We start from the raw sequence: 23,096 nt of genomic DNA on the forward strand, positions 1-23,096 counted from the left end.
GTGAGCCAATGAGTAGAGAGTGTTGACGGGGCCGAGCCACACTCCATGTGTGAATGGACACACAGAGCAGCAGCGGGTGAGCAAGCCTGCTCAGGTGCCCCCATAGTAAGATGATTGCTGTGGGTGGGACTCGGCAGAAGGGGGGAGCCAGGAAAGTCAACAGGAGACCCAAGAAAAAGGCAGATCGGAGCTCCTCTGTGTAAAACCTTTACACAAAGCAGGTAAGGAAGAGAGAAGCGGGGACAAGTGATGGATTCTGTAGTGCGGGCAAATCACAGACAGGTGACTGGTAGATCACGGTCTGGGCTTGCTGACCCGTCATTCCAGAGTATCAGAGTGCAATGTAGAGGGACTATTTGTAAAGTTGGAGCTGTAGTAGGGAGCAGGAGACCCATAAAGCTGATGCCTCCTCTCTAGTGCTGGCTCATGTCCAATGTTGAGTGATGCCAACTGCACTCCATCTCTTATCCTGGCTAGCGGTCTCCAGCAGCAGGAAAAAGGAGATCTTCAGGTCAGTGTGAAGCAAAACACTTGGCCTAATAGTATAGGGCTGCTTTCTCACCGATATGCTGCGGTTTGCTCACACCATGGATGCAGTGTACATGCAGCTTTCCTGTGGATTTGCTGCGCTTAGCTATAGACTTTAATAATAGCCTGCAGGTTTGGTGCGCTTTCTGAAAGCAGGAGTTTTGGCGCACTTTGAAAAAGTATACCACACCTGCAGGATATAATTGAAGTCTATGGCAAACCCCAGGACAATTGCAGATGCACTGCACCTGCAGAACATCAGTGTGAAAGCAGCCTTTTTAGGGGGCTCAGAAGAGTAAGGGCTTATTTACATTTTCAGTTTGGTGGGTAGTAAAACCCCATAGTCTAGACGGGTTATTATCCCCCCTCCCCAACTGCACCCACTTTAGCTGCATTGGCCAGGGTTATACACATGTCGCAGCCACAGCAGGAGTTATACGCCCTGTCATAGTTGGTGGGTGTAGCACCTGCCAAGCATGACCCATTCAAGTGAAAGAGGCCGCTGTGCAAGTGCTGTGGCATGTGCACACCTTTGGCTGCTGCTGCCTCAGCAGCTAAAGGGGATAGGGATTTGGGGTGGTAAAACAGCGACTAACAGAAGGATTTTACCCCCCCACATTTTTACGTGTGAACAAGCCCTAAGGGTACCACTGCCGAATGCAAATAAGGACTCATTCTCAATTGCAGCAGACACTGATGCTCCTCTAAAAAGCGATCTGAGTGTGTTTGAAAAGTGGCGAGGAGGCGATATATTGCCTCCTCCCCGCCTGATTTAAATTCATGATTGCCAAGCAATGCACGCGATTGCGACACAGTAGTACGGAAATTGGAGGTTCAAATGCGCTGTGAGGTGGTGACAATGTGTCCGGTGAACTTTGACTTCTCCCATGTTGTTCAGGTAGATTTCCACCTTTTTAAGGTGGTCTATGCCTGGCCTAAGGCATGCTGCTGCTTCCTACTTAGCTTTGTTAGGCACCATGTGTCATCCTATCTTGCAGTCTGCCATACAGCAGTCGTCCCCCCGCATCCTTATACTTCTAATGCCGCGTACACACGATAGAGACAATCCGCCCGTGTGTGGGCTCCGGTGGACTTTTTCTTTCCAAAAGTCCAGGGGACTTAGAAAGAAGTTTTGACTCAAAATTGGCCGCCGGACTCGGCAGTCCGGCGGACAATCCGGCCGTCTGTGTGGTAGTCTGCCGGACTTTTGAAATGAACGGACTTGGCCACACACGGAGTAAAGTCCGTTCATTTTGAACGCGGCTCCAGGTAGCCGGGTCTAGCGCAGGCGGTCAATGTCGCCACCTCCATTGGCGAGATTGACACCTCGCTGGCCCCGTCACCTGGTATGGACTGGTATCGAAAAAAATGGCATGGGGGTTCCCCCACAGTCCATTACAGACCCTTACCTGAGCACGCAGCCCGGCTGGTCAGGCAAAAATTACACCCCAAAATACATTCTGTTACTCCTCCTGAGTATGGCGATACCACGTGCGAGACTTTTAAACAGCCTGGCTACATACAGAGTTACTTTACTGGAGGTGTTCGGGGGAGTCCGAAAACAAGGCAGTATCTGGTGTGACCACCATTTGCCTCAAGCAGTGCAGCACATCTTCTTGGTATAGTTGATCAGGTTGTTGATTGTGGCCTGTGGAATGTTGGTCTATTTCTCTGCAATGGCTGTGCAAAGTTGCTGGATATTGGCAGGAACTGGAACAGAACACGCTGTTGTATACGCCGATCAAGAGCATCCCAAACATGATCAATGGGTGACATGTCCGCGAGTATGCTGGCCATGCAAGAACTGGGATGTCTTCAGCTTCCAGGAATTGTGTACAGATCCTTGCAACATGGGGCCATGCATTATTAGGCTGCAACATGAGGTAATGATCGTGGATGAACGGCACAACAATGGGCTTAGGATCTCGTCACGGTATCTCTGCATTCAAAAAATGCTATCAATAAAATGGACTTGTATTCATTGACCATAGCATACACCTGCCCATACCCATATAACTTTTTGCGCAAACCAATAAATGCTTATTGCGATTTTTTTTTTTTTACCAAAAATATGTAACATTATACACAAAGAATTAAAGGTTACCATGTTTTTATTGAACACACCATGTAAACATTCACAGTGCAGGTGGAAAAGTATGTGAACCCTTGGATTTAATAACTGGTTGAACCTCCTTTGGCAGCAAGATCTTCAACCAAATGTTTCCTGTATTTGCAGATCAGACGTGCACAACAGTCAGGAGTAATTCTTGACCATTCCTCTTTACAGAACTGTTTCAGTTCAGCAAAATTCTTGGGATGTCTGGTGTGAATCGATTTCTTGAGGTCATGCCACAGCATCTCAATCAGGGCTGAGGTCAGGACTCTGACTGGGCCACTCCAGAAGGCGTATTTTCTTCTGTCTAAGCCATTCTGTTGTTGATTTACTTATATGATTTGGGTCGTTGTCCTGCTGCAACACCCATCTTCTGTTGAGCTTCAGCTGGTGGACAGATGGCCTTAAGTTCTCCTGTGAAATATCTTGATAAACTTGGGAATACATTTTTCCTTTGATGATAGCAATCCGTCCAGGCCTAGATGCAGCAAAGCAGCCCCAAACCATGATGCCCCCACCACCATACTTCCCAGTTGGGATGAGGTTTTGATCTTGGTGTGCTGTGCCCCTTTTTCTCCACACATAGTGTTGTGCGTTTCTTCCAAACAACTCAACTTTATCTGTGCACAGAATATTTTGCCAGTACTGCTGTGGAACATCCAGGTGCTCTTGTGCAAACTGTAAATGTGCAGCAATGTTTTTTTTTTGGACAGCAGTGGCTTCCTCTGTGGTATCCTCCCATGAAATCCATTCTTGTTTAGTGTTTTACTTATTGTAGATTCGCCAACAGGGATATTAGCATATGGCAGAGACATTTGTAAGTCTGTAGCTGACACTGTAGGATTCTTCTTCACCTAATTGAGCGGTCTGCGCTGTGCTCTTGCAGTCATCTTTACAGGACGCCCACTCCTAGAGAGAGAGTAGCAGCAGTGCTGAACCTTCTCCATTTATAGACAATTTGTCTTACCATGGACTGATGAACAGCAAGGCTTTTGGAGATACTTTTATAACCCTTTCCAGCTTTATTCAAGTCAACAATTCTTAATCGTAGGTCTTCTGAGAGCTCTTTTGTGCGAGGCATCATTCACATCAGGCAATGCTTCTTGTGAAAAGCAAACCCAGAACTGGTGTGTGTTTTTTATAGGGCATGGTGGCTGTAACCAACACCTCCAATCTCATTGATTGAATTCCAGTTGTCTGACACCTCACTCCAATTAGCTCTTGGAGATCTCATTAGGGGTTCACATGCTTTTCCCACCTGCACTGTGAATGTTTACATGGTGTGCTCAATAAAAACATGGTAAAATTTAATTATGTGTGTGTTATTAGTTGAAGCTTACTGTGATTGTCTATTGTTGTGACTTAGATGAAGATCAGTAGAGGTCGACCGATATGGGTTTTTCTCTGGCCGATGCCGATATTTCGAAATCATGGTGGCCGATAGCCGATATATGATGCCGATTTTTTTGGGCTGATATGTTAGGCCGATTTTATTTTATTTATTTATTTTTTTCCTTTTTTTTTTTTTTAATCCCCCTTGATCTAACACACCTTTCCCACTGGGGCGTTTTTCAGGCGCTTTTGGGCTAAAAATAGGGCCTCTAAAGTGCCTGCAAAATGGCTCCCCTGCAGTCTGTGTGAAAGACAGAGTGCTTTCACACTGAGGCGATGCGCTGGCAGGATCTTAAAAAAAAGTCCTGCAAGCAGCACGTTTGGAGTGGTGTATACCGTTCCTCCACCACTCTTCATGGGCGCATTTAACCTCTTCCTTGGCCGCTAGCTGGGTTTTATGTGCCCCACTAGCAGCCAAATAGCACCGCTAAAATGATGGTAAAGAGCCGCTAAAACTTGCGTTTTACCATCAACGCCTGCCTGCTCCAGTGTGAAAGCGGCCTTCATAAGTGATACAGAAAATGTCTTACATTTAGTGCCCGTTCACACTACCGCGACTTGTCAGACGACTTAGCCGCCTGACAAGTCGCGCTCCGTTCTGTACTATGGAATCGTTCTAATAGGAGCGACTCAAGTCGCTCGGACTTAGAAAAAGGTTCCTGTACTATTTTTGGGGCGACTTCAGGCGACTTGCATTGACTTCTATACAGAAGTCATTTTGCAAGTCGGCGCTGAAGTCGTGTGCAGGTCGCGTCTGTGAGCCGCGCTGCAAGTTGCGTCGCCCCTGTGTGAACGGGCACTTAAACATTTATTAAACAAAACAAACCTCCAATCAGTTTACTTGTATGTATGATTTAGATTAAAAAAAAAAAAAAAAATAACCTATGTATTAAATAAAAACAGGTAGTCAAAACTTTTGGACGAAAAAAAAAAAAAATGGGCTAACTTTACTGTTTTTATTTTATTTTTAAATAGTGTATTTTTTTCCCAAAAAAATGCATTTGAAAGACCTCTGTGCAAATGCCGTGTGACATAAAATATTGCAACAACCGCTATTTTATTCCCTAGGATCTCTGCTAAAAAAATATATATAATTTTTGGGGGGTCTAAGTGATTTTCTGGCAGAAAATACAGGATTTTTACTTGTAAGCAACAAGTGTCAGAAAAGATTTAGTCTTTAAATGGTTAAACTGAGAACTTCTACACACAGAGATGACTTCATTCATTGAAGTGTAAACATTGTATCATTTAGTTCTTTTCTTGGCAGGCTGCCCAGAGAGGAGGAAAGTGTTGCTATGACGACTTAGGCAACTCACACTGACTTCTTACAGAAGTCATTTCAAAGTCCAGCTGTAGAATCGGCTTTTTATCAGAACAATCGGCCGATGCCGATTATTTAAAAAACGGCAAATATCGGCCGATATATCGGTCGACCTCTAAAGATCAGATCACATTTTATGACCAATTTGTGCAGAAATCCATATCATTCCAAAAGGGTTCACATACTTTTTTTTGCAACTGTATATACACCAAATTAAGCCTAAAATGTCATCAATTGTTATGTCATCCAATATATACATCTGCATATACGGTGTCATGGTTATGCAGTTATCTTCCTGTGTTTGCTTACCTCCCCTCATGTCTTCAGACTAAGAGGCCAGCCACTTCCACCTGGTGGTTTTTATAACCTCTCCTCTAAGCATGGCTCCACCCCAGGCCCTATCAGGGAGCCCTATATTAACCTGTGCACTGCAGGCCATCAGTGCTGATCAACCATTGTGTATTCCTTTGTGTGTTAGTTTCCTGCCGTGTGCTCTTCTACTGTTTTCCGTTACCGACTTTGGCGTGTTTTGACTATCCCTGTTTGCCTGTGATCCTGACCTTTTGGCGTGTTCCCGACTATTCTTGTCTGCTTGTGGCCCCGACCTTGGCTTTGTCCCTCACCATCCCTATCCTCCTGTTGCCTACTGTGGGTGTGAGCTGGGGGACCCTGGGAATCGTGACCTGGAGCCAGTTGCAGCCAAGTCCATTCTTACCACTCGAGGCGCTGGTGAACACCTGCTGGCTCTTAGACTCCGCGCCCCAGGGAATCTTACGCTCTAACCCCAGTGGGATCTGTCCCCCATCTGCAGCAGTCAGCCGTAGGGTCCACAACCTTGCGGTGCACTCCTGATCCTTTGTTTGTGCATCTGTCACCTCGCCTCAAGGTGACCTGACATACGGTCAAAGAAGATGGTCCCAGCATATCCCCTGCCCAAAACCTTGGATTTTTACATTTTAAAAAGAGTATACCTAGTAGGTGGAATTCTTATTTTACAATGTACTATTTTAACGGAAATTCGTGGAAAACAAAGAGTTAAAAGTCAAACGAGTTTACAACAAAACAGCTAACAACTTTGTAAACTGTTCAAAGGTTGACATTATCTCCTTCTGTCAGAAATCTGCCTTCAACTTTGTCCCACAAAGAGCAGAAATCAGAATATGGCCAGCACAGCCAGCTGTATACACGGAAAGTTAGTTGCATAACTTCCACATGTTACATTGCAATATGTGCCCCTATTGGGGAGATTTCCCCATGCTTCTTGTCATAGGGACACAATGGACAGTGGGGTAAAATCACTAATGCTTATTGCATGCATTGTTTGTGTTTTATACAAAATTTTGCATGTGATATTCAAAGTGTCAATTCACTACAGTTAAATACCACAAATGTGTAATAACCTATGGTAAACAAAAAAATAAAAATTGTCACTTCTTAATTATCTCATGATCTAGGCACTCGCTATTTTAGGAGTATATAAAATAAGAGTTGCAACATTTAGCAGCGGTATTAGTACAGCTCCTGCTTAAAGATGTTGCTTGTCAGGAAGAAAGCAGCCATTGGCATCCTAACAATCAGTGACTCATTACTGCCCAACTCATTAAGCAGTCAGCAGGGGTTTAACTGGAGTTAGGCCCGAACACGGTCAGAAAATCTGAAGATAAACTTTGTCCGATGAACGATTTGCAGATTTTCTGAACGTTAGTATGCTGCTTTTGACAGCCAATTACGAATTTTCGGCAGACAAAAACTGGATGCGCAGACTTGAAAATTTTTGTCTGATGTGACCACAATGTCCGATTTTCTTTTCATTAGCACTGTTTTCTGGCAAATAAATCTGAAGAGCAAGACTAGGCATGCTCAGAAATGAAAGAACACACACAAAACAATTCAACACATTACGTCACTTCTGACATTGAATTCTATCATCAGAAATTTTATGATGGGGAATACCCACTTCACTTTCGATTTAAGACTAGCATCATCCAATAATCTGACCGTGTGTACAAGGCTTGAAACTACAACAAACCATCAGTGGAGCAGTGGCAGTTAAAGTGGAATTCCAGGCTTTTCCTTACTATGCTTAACCACTTCAGTCCCAGAAGGATTTACTCCCTTAATGACCAGGCAATTTTTTTGCGATACGGCATTGCGTCGCTTTAACTGACAATTGTGTGCAGTTGTACCCAAACAAAATTGATGGTTTTTACTTTTTGCGCTATAAACCAAAAAACTGACAGTTTTGAAAAAGAAAAACATAATTTTCTTTTGCTATAATACATATCCCAAAACAAACAAAAAAAAAAAAACACGTCTTCATCAGTTTAGGCCAATATGTATTCTTCTACATATTTAAAAATTAATTTAAAAAAAATAAAAAAAATAAAAAAAAAAAAATCGCAATAAGCTTATATTGATTGGTGTGCGCAAAAGTTATAATGTCTACAAAATAGGGGATCTATTTATGACATTGATACTGCCAGCCATACGCATCAGCTCCAGTGTCGCGCCCCTCCTATTACTCTTAAAAGCGGCCGATATACACTTACGGTGATTTGCGCAGCTGTGCCAACCTGCCGCGGTATAATGGCGGTGGCTGGCAGGCAAGCGGTTAAAGTGGAACTTTAGTCAGAAAATTAAGTCCTGCTAGATCACTTCAGGCTGGCCTCTTTTGCATGTATAGTTATGTAAAACATTAAAAAATAAGTAAGGCTCTATACTGTTTAAAATGCAGCAATACACTGTCTCACCCTGCTTTGCACATGCTCAGTTGCTCTCCATTTTTAGGCACTGTCCTGTTTGTAGAGGTTGATCTGCTCACAGCCTTAAAGTGGAGTTAAACCCCCCAATCCTTTACAGCCAAGAAGCTGCTTCTGTTTGATCTGCAACTGTCATGCTGCTGCACATGTGATCAGTTATGACACCAGTCATTTGATGGTTTGACAGCTTGGTTGAGGACACAAGCAAATGTGACAGTTAGCAATCCCAGCATTCCAGGAATGTTTAGTTCCACTTTATGATTTACTGCTTATCAGGGGCTCTGGGCTTCAGCAAAATGGCAGCTTTCAGCAAGTAGAAACAGGAGCAAATTTTGGTAGCATAATTAACAGAACATTATTTTTATCAAGTTGCTATGGGTAAAATTCTGCCTTAAACCTGCTCCCACCCTCCTTTCTAATTACCCTGTAAAAAAAGATGCGTGTACTTGCCTATTCTGAGGCCACCGCTCCAATCGTGTGCTCGGCTTCAGGGGAAAAGAGGGACAGCCAACAACGGATGCCCCATAGCATGCCTATCGGTGATGTCACTGCACCTTCAGCTATTGTCGGCCATCTTTTCTCTCCCCTGAAGCCGACTGCTGGGGAGATTATGTGACTGGACCAGAGTGCCCTCAGAGTCGGTAAGCATACACATCTTTTCATATGGTAGTTAGAAGAGGAGTTAGAAGGGGGTGGGAGCAGGTTCAGGCATGGTTAGGAACAGCATGGACTTGCAATTTATTTTCAGTTATTTACCCTGGCTCTACTAAGGACCAGTTCTGTGTTATTATTATACAGGATTTTTATAGCACCAACAGTTTGCGCAGCGCTTTAAAACATTGGAGCATACAGTCCAGTTACACTACAGGAGAAATGTGCTGGTTAGAATTTACAATCTAAGAGCTAACTCACCAGTATGTTACTTATCTAATGTTTCCAGGCACCTCTACTAGAGCTGGGACCAATGTGCATTCTCCAGAGCAAGAATCTGTGCATTGTATTCAGTGATGCTACAAGGGCTCCCGATAAAGAATTATAGATGAAGTGGGATTTCAACTTACCAACACAAATGTCTCCGACTAACTCAGGCTTAAGGTTGACATCCTTCAAAACTGCAGTCATAACACTAGTAAGAAGTTCATCTGGTGTAGTATCCTAAAAAAATAAAAATAAAATAAAGATAAATTATAATAAATAAAAAGGTTGAGATTGTTGGGACTTTAAATGAGGCAGTTACCTGGTAAGGTCAATTGCCTCCATCCCTATCTAAATGAGACAAACAGGACTGAGGGTTGGGACTTTAGATGAAGCATGCAGGTGTAGGAAATTAGTAATATGTTACATGAGACAATGCAATTCATTCAGTAGATATACATACAGCAGTTATAAATTACCACTTAGTAATACAAATCTCATAATACAAGTAATGCTTTGGTCAGGTAAAATATAATTAGGCATAAAAAATAAATAAAATTAAAAAAAAAAAAAAGAAATATAATAGCTCTATGCATTTTGTGGATTCACCCACTCTTCGGGAGCATGCATGTAGATAAATGAATACTGTAGTATAGTAATAAAAAGAATATCTATATGGTCTGACCCCGTCAAGGAAAAGAAGATTCGTTTTGGGATAAATAGGAGGTAAAATTACCTAGGCAAAAAACCTGAAACCATGCTCAAAACTACTTACAATCTATGTTTCTATGTGATAGGAGTGTACTAACATGAATCAGAGAACCCCTAGGGGTATCTCTGGCAGGAGCTGAAGTGGTTAGGGTGGCCTGGGACTTTACAAGTAGGATTTCCAAGAAAGGAAATTCCAAAAGAAGCAAATAGTCATAAATGACCATAAGTGCTGAAACCAAAAAAATACCGGGAACTCATATATTGTGATATACTGGGTCATATATCCTATACTTGGTAAAGAATAGTATAATGAGATGCTAATGAGGGTGTAGATAGAGTTAAGTTAGTGAGTGTAAGAGTGTTACAAGGTCACCGCCTCATTTAAAGTCCCAACATTCCCAATGGGATGGGGCTATTATTCCCCACCCCGTATCAGTTAGTTTAATATCTTTGGCAATTGAGGGTATTACACCAGAATATATACAGGAACAGTGGCTCCATCACTTCCGGGAGCTGCGATGCGCGCTACAAGTCTTCCTCCACCCCTCCATATAGGGTGGGTGGACCACCCTGTACTACGCATAAATGTCACACTCCATGCAATGGAGCTGCTGTGGCATGCCTATGGTGCCGCCACTCTCCACAGCCTTTTATATCTAGCGGCCAGGTGGAGGGATAATTTTGGCACCATTTTTGTGCGGCTTGTCCGCCCAGCGGCTGGTGCCTCATCTCCACAATGCATGCCAGCATGACATTGATGGGTGTGGTGGACATGCCCTTATTAAGTCATTCGTGGGCATTTGACTCACATGGTGGGCCCATCTTCTCACTGGGACACTCTCTGGATCTCTTAATTTTTAGGCAATCTGACTTTCACTCTTCACTATTATTTTACTTGGCATGCTTGGGTTTCATCTCATCCAATCTTTCTGGTAACACAGTTTCCTATTTTCTTCATGTATTTTACCATTTTATCACCTTCCACTCTTACTCTCACCAACTGAACGCTATCTACACACTCATTAGCATCTCATTACCCTATTCTTTACCAAGCATAGGCTATATGACCCCATATAACCACAATACATGGAGTTCCCAGTATATTTTTTATTTTTGGTTTCATCACTTATGGTTATTTGACTATTTTCATCTTTTGGAATTTCCTTTCTTGCTGATTCCTGGGCTGCCCTAACCACCTCAGCTCCCACCAGTGATACCATTAGGGGGTTCTCTGATTCATGTTGGTACACTCCTACTGCATAGATACATAGAATATAAGTACTTTTGGGTGTGTGTGTGTGTGTGTGTGTGTGTGTGTGTGTGTGTGTGTGTGTGTGTGTGTGTGTGTGTGTGGTTCCCTAGGTAATTTTACCTCCTACTTATTCCATCTTAATCTCTTTTCCTTGACAGGGTCAGACCATATAGATATCCTTTTTATCACTATACTACAGTATTCATTTATCCACGTGCATGCTCCACAAAATGAATAAATCCACAAAATGCATAAAAGCTATTAAATACTGTGTTTTTATGCCTAATTATATATGTTTTACCTGACCAAATGATTACTTGTATTATGAGATTTGTATTACTAAGTGGCAATTTGTAATTGCTGTATGTATATCTACTGAATGAATTGCATTGGTTATATATGTCCACTCATGATAACCCTCATGTAACAGATTACTGATTTCCAATACATTTTAATTTTCCACACCTGCGTGCTTCATCTGAAGTCCCAACCTTCAGTCCTACTGTTTGTCTCTTTTAAATAAAAAAGTTATTAAAAAGGTAAGAGCTTACGGTATTAAGGTATTGTTCACACCCATGCACAATAGGTGTTTTTTTTTTTTTTTTTTACATGAACAGAAGAAAAGTAAAAGGACATATACTACTATCTCTTTTCTTGCAGAGACCTTTAAGCACAATTTTTGAGAACCTTGAAGGGTCACTTTAGGATATCTTAGTAGGCAAATAATTGATAGGTAAAGCAATATAACTTAACCTTCTTGCAATTCTGCCCAGTGACCAACTGTGATGAGTTATCTTGTACTTTCAACCCTTGTACTATGGGACTATTAGTAAATGTTTTTTTTTTTTTTTTTTTTTTTTTTTTATTATTCAACAAAAGGAGCATATTGGAATACAGACAGCAACAAAAGGGTACAATCTACTCTTTTAGAAATCTTGATATTTTTTGGAATGTTCAGAATTATTCATGAAGACAAAAAAATATTAGCAAAAAACTGCACCATACTCAAACCACTCAACTTCTGGCACAGATGCACTGGTCCGCATTATATATACATACATACATTACATGTGCATCTTAAAAAAAAAATAAAAAATTAATTATACACACACAGTTATATATTTCAAGTATACTATATGATCTACCGAGTAAATTGTCTCCCTTCATGCACCTGCCTCTCATGATGGCGGGTGATTTCAATGGCATTTTGAGTACGGCTCTGGACTCCTCTAACTCTAGGCAGGACTGCTGGAAGGATTTTTGACACCCTAGGAGAGACCTAATTTTGCGGCTCCCCGTGGACCCACCCCTTACTCAACCCCCTTTGCCCTGCCCATGTATACCTCACCTTTTTAATGATGTGCCCCCTAAAATGCAGCCTCACCAGCGCCCATCAAATGCAGCCTCATTAGTAGAGGTCGACCGATATTTGGCGTTTTTTTAATTAATTGGCATCAGCCGATTGTACTGATAAAAAGGTCGATTATATCTTCAGCACAACTTACAAATGACTTCTGTAATAGAAGTCAATGCAAGTTGCCTGAGTCTGCCAAGAAAAGAGCAAAGAGATACAATGTTTACACTTATGAATGAACCATAGCGTTCTCAGTTTAACCATTTAAAGACTAACTCTTTTCTGACACTTGTTGCTTACAAGTAAAAATCCTGTATTTTCTGCTAGAAAATCACTTAGAACCCCCAAAAATTATATATATATTTTTAGCAGAGACCCTACGGAATAAAATGGCGGTTGTTGCAATATTTTAGGTCACACGCTATTTGCGCAGAGGTCTTTCAAAAGCATTTTTTTTTGGAAAAAAGACACTAATGATTTAAAAATAAAAAAAAATAACACTAAGTAAAAACAATAAAGTTAGCCCTTTTTTTTTGTCCAAAAATTTTGATTACCTGTTTTTGTGTATTTAATATATAGTTTTTTTTTATATAAATTATACATACAAGTGAACTGATTGAAGGTTTGTTTTGTTTAATAAATGTTTAAAAGTAAGAAATTTGTTTACTTAAGGCTGCTTTCACACTGGAACGGGCAGGCGTTGACGGTAAAACACTGCTAGTTTTAGCGGTGCTTTACCGTCACTTTAGCGGCGCTATTCGGCTGCTAGCGGGGCAATTATAACCCAGCTAGAGGCTGAGGAAGAGGTTAAAAGGGCCCGTGAAGCGCTGCTGCCAAATTGCATTGCATGCGCTTCAGCAGTGGTGCCCATTCATTTCAATGAGCAGGAGTGGTGGAGGAGCGGTATACACCGCTCCAAAGATGCTGCTTGCAGGACTTTTTTTTTTAACATCCTGCCAGCGCATCGCCTCAGTGTGAACGCATTCAGGCTTTCACACAGACTGCAGGGGAGCCGTTTTGTAGGCCCTTTACAGGTGCTATTTTTAGCCCAAAAGTACCTGAAAAACGCCTCAGTCTGAAAGGTGTCTGTTAGATTTTATGAGATGAAGGAGGGAAAAAAAAACGGCCTAACATATCGGCCCAAAAAAAAAATTAAAAATCTGCATTATATAAAATCGGCCACCACAATTTCTAAATAGCGGCATCGGACAGAGAAAAACCCACATCAGTCGACCTCTACTCATTAGTGCCCATCAAATGCAGCCTACCTGTGCCCATCAATGAATGTTTGCTTGATTTCCTTCTTTTGGGAATCAGGACACAGACACAGGCCTCTGCCGATGCTGTGCCTCTGACTATGTGCGAGCGAAGCAGCGGCTGCCTGCTGATGCTGAGACTGCAGAGAGAAGAGAGTGGGAACACCTGTGGCCGAGCGTCCTAGGCAGTAGTGCACCCTAGACGGCTGCCTAGTGGTAGCATCGGCCCTGACTTTAGGAGAGTGGCGTGGGTATTGTTGTCGGCGTGGGCGGAGACTGCAGCTCTCACTGAGTTATGGAGATGTTAAAATCCAGCCACAAAAAGCTTCTCGCACATATCCAAAACACATAAGTCTTCATCCAGAATTGATCTGGCATTTGCCAATGTCTCCATGTTGCAGCTGGTGAGGGGTGCCAATTATATTGCGGGGGCCTGTCAGACCATACCTTCCTACGGATTCATATCGGTATACCCTCACAGGTTAGAGGGGGTGTGTGGCAATTAAATCCAGGATGGCTGGAGGTAGAATCAGTCTCTTCCCAGGTAATCTGCAGTCAGCCCCCCCTACACTGGTAGACATACACCAAACAGGTTTCATACCCCAGAAATCCACCGATACAAATCTATGCAGGCTGTTTGCGCACCTACAGATTGATCATACCAACCCTGGGGCCAGGGTGATTGTGTCCTTAGACACGGCTAAAGCCTTTGATTCAGTGGATTGGCATTACATGTCCACGATATTGCGGCATATGGGGTTTGGAGAGGTGTTTCTTACATGGATATTGCTGCTATACAGCTCACCCAAGGCGACAATTAAAATAGGTACCTCAGTTTCCACACAGTTTTCGGTGGGTAGAGGAACGTGTCAGGGATGTCCACTTTCCCTGGCTTTATTAGCCTTGGCCATTAAACCCATAGTTATTGCTCCAAGAGCATCCACAGAAGTTAAGGCCTTTCAGGTAGGTGGCATTCATGAATGCACGGCCTTATATGCAGATGACATACTCCTCTTTTTAGAGGATCCGGGACCATCACTGGAGGCAGTATTTGAAATTTTAGGTACATTTGCATACTTCTCACAATTACGGGTAAATTGGGAAAAGTCCAATATCATGGCTATTGATGATGGAGCTCTGGCACAGGCATCACCCTTGGTTCCTATTTCTTGGGTCTCTGAAATTAAATATTTGGGTGTATGTGTATACACTAAAGTCACAGACTACTTGACACTTAATCTAATGCCGCTGCTCACAAAGGCTAAAATACAAATTAGAAGCCTGGAGACATCTACCACTCTCCTTGATAGGTTGGGTGAATCGCCTTAGAATGAAGATATTAACAGGGTTTCTATATTTTCTACACAACACTCCAATCAGGGTCCCCTGCTTGCTCTTTCAGCACGTAAATAGCCGGTTTAGCTGATTTTTTTATGGTGCTAGGGACACCCTAGAGTAGGTGTACGTACACTACAAGAACCAAATGGAAAGGGAGGATTGGCTCTACCTGACTTGTTAAAATATTTTATTGCAGGGCAGATAGTATTTGCCAGGCGTTGGTTGGTAAGAGATAATGGTGATGCAGTGACAGTATTGGAGGCCGCTTTAATGGGATCCTATGAGAGTCTTTACTTTTTGGTGTACAGAGGGCAGCAGGTAGCGGTGCCTTTGACTGGCTCCATAAGTGCTACTATTCGCGCGTGGGACAGGGTAAAGGTGCTAATGCATTCCGATGCAGAGGTATGGTGACCAAGCACACCAATGTGGTTCAATCCCAGAATATCAAATTTTAGCGAAATTCCAGATCAAATAATATGGGCCAGAGTAGGTATCAAACAACTAAAGAACATAGTGGGGGGGCTGCTCTCCTTTGACCACTTAAAAAGATACACATTACCTCCCAAATTGGTATTTTTTTCCGCTATTTGCAGATGCGGCAAGCATCTTTGTTATTAAAAAAAAAAAAAAAGAATTATATATATTATTATTATTCCCCCCCCCCAAGTATCTTTCTTCTAATTTTGATGTTTATGGCTTACAGCTAGTGAAAACCCAAAATTCAGTATCTCAGTAAATTAGAATATTGTGAAAAAGTTCAGTATCGTAGACTCCATGATGTCACACTCTAATGAGCTAATTAACTCAAAATACTTGTAAAAGGTTTCATGGTCTCTCGTTCTGGTTCAGTAGGTTACACAATCATGGGTAAGACTGCCGACTTGACAGTTGTCTAAATGACAGTCACCAACACCCTCCACAAGGAAGGGAAGTGACAAAAGGTTGTTGCTAAAGAAGCTGGCTGTTCACAAAGTGCTTCATCCAAGCATATTTATAGAAAGATGAGTGGAAGGAAAAAGTGTGGTAGAAAAAAGGTGCACAGGCAACAGAGATAACGGTAGCCTTGAGAGGATTGTGAAGCAAAGGCCATTCAAGAATTTGTTGGAGATTCGCAAAGAGTGGACTATGGCTGGTGTCAGTGCTTCAAGAGCTACCACAGACAGACATAGCCAGGACATACAATTGTCACATTCCTTGCGTCAAGCCACTCCTGAACCAGAGACAACATCAAAAGCTTACCTAGGAAGAAAAAGGACTGGACTGTTGCTCTGTTGTCCAAATTCCTCTTTTCGGATTAAAGTACATTTTGCATTTCATTTGGAAATCAAGGTCCCAGAGTCTGGAGTTAGAGTGGAGAGTAGAGGTTGACCGATATGGATTTTTCTCTGGCCGATGGCCGATATATGATGCAGATTTTTTTGGGCCGATATGTTAGGCCGTTTTTTTTATTTTTATTTTAATCCCCCTTCATCTCATAAAATCTAACAGACACCTTTCCCACTGGGGCATTTTTCAGGCGCTTTTGGGCTAAAAATAGCGCTTGTAAAGTGCCTGCAAAACGGCTGCCCTGCAGTCTGTGTGAAAGAGAGTGCTTTCACACTGTGGCGATGCGCTGGCAGGATGTTAAAAAAAGTTCTGCAAGCAGCACGTTTGGAGTGGTGTATACCCCTCATCCTCCACTCCTGCCCATTGATATTAATGGGCACCACTGCCGAAGCGCATGCAATACGATATGGCGTGGTGCTTCATGGGTGCATTTAACCTCTTCCTCGGCCGCTAGCTGGGTTATATGCACCTCACTAGCAGCCAAATGGCACCGCTAAAATTATGGTAAAGCGCCGCTAAAACTAGCAGCATTTTACCATCAACGCCTGCCCGCTCCAGTGTGAAAGCAGCCTTCATAAGTGATACAGAAAATTTCTTACATTTAAACATTTATTAAACAAAACAAACCTCCAATCAATTTACTTGTATGTATGATTTAGATAAAAAAAAAAAAAAAAAAAACACTATATTAAATAAAAACAGGTAGTCAAAACTTTGACGAAAAAAAAAAAAAAAAAAAAAATGGGCTAACTTTACTGTTTTAATTTTTTTTTTTTTTTAATCATTAGTCTATTTTTTTTCCCCAAAAAAAAATTGCATTTGAAAGACCTCTGCACAAATGCAGTGTGACATAAAATATTGCAACAACTGCCATTTTATTCCCTAGGATCTCTGCTAAAAAATATATATATCATTTTTGGGGGTCTAAGTAATTTTCTGGCAGAAAATACAGGATTTTTACTTGTAAACAAGTGTCAGAAAAGATTTAGTCTTTAAATGGTTAAACTGAGAACTCTACACACTGAGTTGAGTTCATTCATTGTATCTCTTTGCTTTTTTCTTGGCAGACTGCCCAGAGAGGAGGAAAGTCGCTTCTATGAAGACTCACCCATAAGTACCCATCAGTGCAGCCTATCAATCAGTGACCGTCAATACAGCCTCATCAGTTCCCGTCAGTGAAGGAGAAAACTTACTTATGTAGCACTGACTCCCGATGGAGCGGCTGATTTAATTGGGCTTACCGTTACCTTCTTGACTTCCTGTGTGTCTAGGGGTTTCCCCAGGTAGATGGCCCAAGAACTGTCGAGACTGACACCAGATCCCCTTAAGGAATTTTTATTTGCAAAAAACACAGTCTCTCAGATTAAGGTTAGATTGTTTAGGTAGGAAAGTCCCGGTACTCTTAGTACTAAGTCAAATAGGAAAAAAAAGTCTCTCACACTAGGAAATCCAAAGATTAGCCATTCACAGCTGGATCCTCGCCCTTATCGGATAGTCCTTCTCTCACCAGGCCCAGCAGCCAACAGGGTGCTTAAATCAAACCAAGTCTCCTCCACAGACTTGGCGCAGAACACTTGAATAAAGTTTCTGGCACAGAGTTGTTGTAAAACACTTGAATAGAACTGAAAGATTTAGACAACTCGGAGAACCCTCGTATGGTCTTGCAGCTGGTCCGGTGATACCACACGAGACCAGATTCACTTTGGGTCTTTCACCTAAGCCTCCAGGCTCGTTCCGAGAAGCCAACCCATATTATATATATATATATATATATATATATATATATATATATATATATATATATATATATATATATATATATATATATATATAAAGAGAGAAGGAGAGAGAGAGAGAGAATAAACTCTTAATGCACCTAACTAGACTGCGTTCTCAACCCTGACAGGGATGACAGCGCCAGCTATGGTCAGGCAGAACACCATGCAGTCCAGCCAGACCGGTACTGAGGTCAAAATTTTGAGTAATTAAACCCAAAACCAAACTGCGGTTCCAGAAAAAATTAAAATGGCAAAACACATAGTGTGTGCTCTTCAGGAGCCGGCGCTACACTTAATTACAACATTTTATAACAGAAACAAAGAAAACTATCTTTTTTTTTTTATTTGTTGCACAAAAAAAAATAAAAACCCCAGCAGTGATCAAATACCACCAAAAGAAAGCTCTATTTGTGGGAACAAAATGATAAAAAATGTGTTTGGGTACAGTGTAGCATGACTGCGCAATTGTCATTCAAGGTGCAACAGTGCTGAAAGCTAAACATGGGCCTGGGCAGGAAGGGGTGAAAGTGCCTGGTATTGAAGTGGTTAATGATTATGATATCACTGTTCACAGTTTTTCAGCATGACCCATTTTAAAGGAGAGCTCTTCTTCCTGCGACCATTTTAACCAACCCTGTAGTACTATCAACAGGTCCCATTTTGGCAAAATCTGAAACGGAACAAGTCAAATTCTAGCCAACCCCCTTAAAGAACCTGCTAACTGGTGGGTCTAAGGCCAGGGGTTGCTCTATAAAAAAAAAAAAAACAAACCCCAAAAAAACTGATAAGGCCAAAACTTGCACCTTTAATGTACTAATGACCAGGTCTTTATCCGCGCCGTCTTGTAAAAACTCGAATGCCCTGTACACATGGTCGGATATTCAGACGGAAAATGTCCGATCGGATTATTTTGTCAGAAAATCCAATCGTGTGTGGGCTCTATCACACTTTTTCCATCTGAAAAAGTTTGAGAGCTAGATCGTCGTATGTAATGAGTGTCACCTCGTTCCGAACTATCAGATTTTCCAACAACTTTGTCCGACCGTGTGTATGCAAGACAAGTTTGGCACAAAATCCGTGGGAAAAAATCCAATGGATTTTGTTGTCGGAATGTCTGACCGTGTGTACAAGGCATTAGATAGCCGGAATACCTGCAGACACCTTCTTCATATCTAACCATGAACAAAAAAACTTTCCAAAATTTAACATAAATCTCTTGGGTTAGCTTCTTTCTTCTAGAATGAATTGTGTTTACCACCCTGTCCGAGAGCCCCTTAGACTTCAAGAGGCTTTCTTCAGACACCAAGCTGATCATTTTAAAGTCTGTATTTCTGGTAACAGAACTGGGCCTGGGGACAGCAGATCCTTCCTCTCGGGCAGCATGAGGTGAGGCTCCTCTGACAGGCTTAATTGTGGAAAACCACGGCCTCCTCAACCAATACGGAATCACTAATATCATTGTGGTCTGTTCTTGAAGAAATTTTCTCAGGACCAGAGGAATAAGTTTGAATGGGGGAAAGGTCCACCTCTGGGCTAAGGAGTCTATCCCTTTGGCCCCTGCTTCTCTTTCTAGCAAGATGTATACTGGAACCTGGGCATTTGCTCTGTTGGCGAACAAGTCCACCTCTGGGAGACCCCATTTCTGTACTATTGGCTGGAAGATCCCGCTGTTTAGTGACCATTCAGACTTGCACACTTGGTGTCGGCTCAGAAAGTCCACAGTGACTTGCACCATGTGGTTGTCCACTCCTCTCAGGACAGCAGATACTGACTTCAGGTTCCTCCTGACCCAAATACAAGATGATACTTGTTATGCCGCGTACACACGATTGGATTATCCGGCAGACCAGAGGTAGGTGTGTCCACCTACCTTAACTGGGTCGGCTCCACTGTCACTTGGATCGGCTGCATCCATGCTGTCTACTCCTTGCATTGTAAGGTAGGCTGTCCGCTTGGCTTTTCCCAAACTGTGGTGTAGCATTGTCCTGTGTGGCTGGCGCTTTTAAAATAAGGAGCCCTGGCTCTGTTGTCCACACTTGCCGCATCACCCGGAACCGGAAGTGGTCCACAGGAAGTCCCCGCCCTCCTCCTGCATTCCATAGGCCGGAACTCGAGGCCGTGGCGATGGGACGTAGCCCGCCCCATCGCCAGATCGTATCATCCAGCAGTCAGGCGGGGAATGCCAGCCCTCCCCGGGCTATCAGGTAGGAGGGTGCCGGCAACAGCTACATTTAACCTGGCTGGGGGGCCCAGAATGCCTGTCATCCATGCTGCCAGGTACGCAGACCTCCTTCCCCTTCCCCCATGGGCAGTCCCAGTTTCAGGGGAAGGAGAGTTCCTTAGCTAGCCTCCTCCTCCGGTGGAGAAAACACAAATACTGAAGCAGAGGGACGGGAGCCACCCTTTAAAGATCTGTTGATGTGTTTCCTGCCTCTGGAGGTGGAGCCTATCTCTCTAGTGCTGTCCTGGACAGATGACTAGAGAAATCTGATTCCTCCCACTATAATTCGCACAAGCCTAAAATCACCAGTGTGAATGTAGTGCGTTGACAACCTGTGCATCTTTTTCAGGCAATTTTTACCTATATCCGACTTCGTCGCATTAGGGCTTGGTCACATATGCAAGCCATGCTCAACATATGGCTGCTGGAGTGCAATGGGAGGGGTAGTGTTAATGGCGCATCTCACGGTTTACTTTTTTTTGTGTTAGAACTTAACCGCTTCCCACCCGCCCTATGGCCGAATGACGGCCTTAGAGCGGGCGGCTTCCTTCGCCTGGCCATCCCTGGACGGCCTGGTGTTTACTTCCGCAATGCGCGCCGCCGGGGGCGCGCATCGCGGAAGTATTGTGTTTGCCGTGTCTCCCGGAGACAGGCAAATACAGATCGCCGTGAACGGCCAATCAAAGCGGCCGTTCACAGCGCGATCGCAGCTGCCAATGGGAGATGATCTCATATGTAAACATATGAGATCATCTCCCATTGCCGTGTCTCTCCCTCCTCACACAGAGACAGCGTGTGAGGAGGGAGAGCGATCCAAGTGTCAGCCCCAGTGCCAGTCTCAGCCCCAGTCTCAGCCCCAGTGCCATCTGTCAGCCCCAGTGCCATCTGTCAGCCCCAGTGCCAGTGCCATCTGTCAGCCCCAGTGCCAGTGCCATCTGTCAGCCCCAGTGCCAGTGCCATCTGTCAGCCCCAGTGCCAGTGCCATCTGTCAGCCCCAGTGCCAGTGCCATCTGTCAGCCCAGTGCCATCTGCCAGTAGTGCCAGTGCCACCTGCCAGCGCCTGCCGTCAGCCCCAGTGCCGCCCGTCAGCCCCAGTGCTGCCCGTCAGCCCCAGTGCCGCCAGCCCCAGTGCCGTCAGCCCCAGTGCCGCCAGTGCCGTCAGCCCCAGTGCCGCCAGTGCCGTCAGCCCCAGTGCCGCCAGTGCCGTCAGCCCCAGTGCCACCTGCCAGTGACACCTGCCAGCACCAGTGCCACCTGCCAGTGCCATCCATCAGCCCCAGTGCCACCTGCCAGCGCCATCCGTCAGTGCCATCCGTCAGCCCCAGTGCCACCTGCCAGTGCCACCACCAGTGCCAGTGCCGCCAGTGCCGCCAGTGCCACCTGCCAGCCCCAGTGCCGTCAGCCCCAGTGCCACCGCCACCTGCCAGTGCCACCTGCCAGCGCCAGTGCCACCTGCCAGCGCCAGTGCCACCTGCCAGCGCCATCCGTCAGCCCCAGTGCCATCCGCCAGTGCCATCTGCCAGCTGCAGTGCCATCTGCCAGCCCCATTTGCCAGAGCAATTAGCCAGAGCAAATAGCCAGCACCATCTGCCAGTGCCAGCCCCAGCCCCATCTGCCAGCCCCATCTGCCAGCCCCATCTGTCAGCCCCATCTGCCTCCAGTGCCATCTGCCTCCAGTGCCACGTGGGGTCACTTTGTGGGCATTTCCATTGTCCTGGTGCTCCAGGGCCTTCAAAACTGTAATAGGTGGTTAAAATGGAAGTAAACCCTTCCAAACAACTTTGACCTACAGGTAAGCCTAGATTAAGGCTTACCTGTAGGTCCAAGTAATATCTCCTAAACCTATATGGTTTAGGAGATATTTGCCCGAAAATGGGCACCGCTGTCTACGGCGCATGCGCCGTAGACAGCGGCGCGCAGGCGCACTAAATGCGGCAAGTCCAAGAATGGATTTGCCAAATTTGTCTACTCCCGTGCGCATGCGCGGGAGTGACGTCATCGCGGCTCCGGCGAATGGCAGCGTCGGAGCTCCGAGACGCGACTCCCGTGCGCATGCGCGGGAGTGACGTCATCGCGGCTTCTCCGCTGTCATTCGTCGGAGCTGCGAGAGACGCCACAACCAAGATGGATGCGGCGGACTACAGGTGACAGCGGCGACTTCGCTGGCTCCTGTGTCAGGTAAGTGACACATAATGAGCTACTATGCGATGCATAGTAGTCCATTATGCTTTACCTTTGCAGGGAAAAAAAGAGGAAGTAAACCCATCAGGGTTTACTTCCTCTTTAAGAAATAAGATGTGTAATTTATGCTCCTAGAACGCCTGATGGTGCTATTTCAATATTGGGCCTCTGTATGTGGCCAGGCTGTGTAAAAGTCTCACACATTTGGTATCGTTATACTCAGGAGGAGTAGTAGAACGTATTTTGGGGTGTCATTTTTGCTATGTACATGCTATGTGTTGGAAATATCTTATAAATTGACAACTTTGCGTAAAAAAAATGCGGTTTCATTTTTTTCCACATTTTCCCAAAACTTCTGGAAAAAAAAATGAACCATTCAAACGACTCATTATGCCTCATAGATTATACGTTGGGGTGTTAGCTTTCCAAAATGGGGTCACTTTGTGGGCATTTCCATTGTTCTGGTGCTCCAGGGCCTTCAAAAGTGTAATAGGTGGTTGAGAAATAAGATGTGTAATTTATGCTCCTAGAACGCCTGATGGTGCTATTTCAATATTGGGCCTCTGTATGTGGTCAGGCTGTGTAAAAGTCTCACACATTTGGTATCGTAATACTCAGAAGGAGTAGCAGAACGTATTTTGGGGTGTCATT

General features: G+C 44.0%; 1 protein-coding gene across 1 annotated transcript in view; it reads right to left on the reverse strand.

Moving 5' to 3' along the window:
- The window catches only part of ACAA1 (acetyl-CoA acyltransferase 1), an 80,350-nt gene that overhangs the window by 52,700 nt on the left and 4,554 nt on the right, over positions 1-23,096 (reverse strand). Inside the window, exon 2 of the mRNA XM_077491848.1 lies at positions 9,175-9,268. Coding sequence (XP_077347974.1) covers positions 9,175-9,268 — 94 coding nt within the window. The remainder of the gene's footprint in view (positions 1-9,174; positions 9,269-23,096) is intronic.

The sequence above is a fragment of the Lithobates pipiens genome, unplaced genomic scaffold (genome assembly GCF_037356315.1).
Source record: "Lithobates pipiens isolate NorthernLeopardFrog02 unplaced genomic scaffold, aLitPip1_a1.2 Scaffold_19, whole genome shotgun sequence".
Lineage (NCBI taxonomy): Eukaryota > Metazoa > Chordata > Amphibia > Anura > Ranidae > Lithobates > Lithobates pipiens.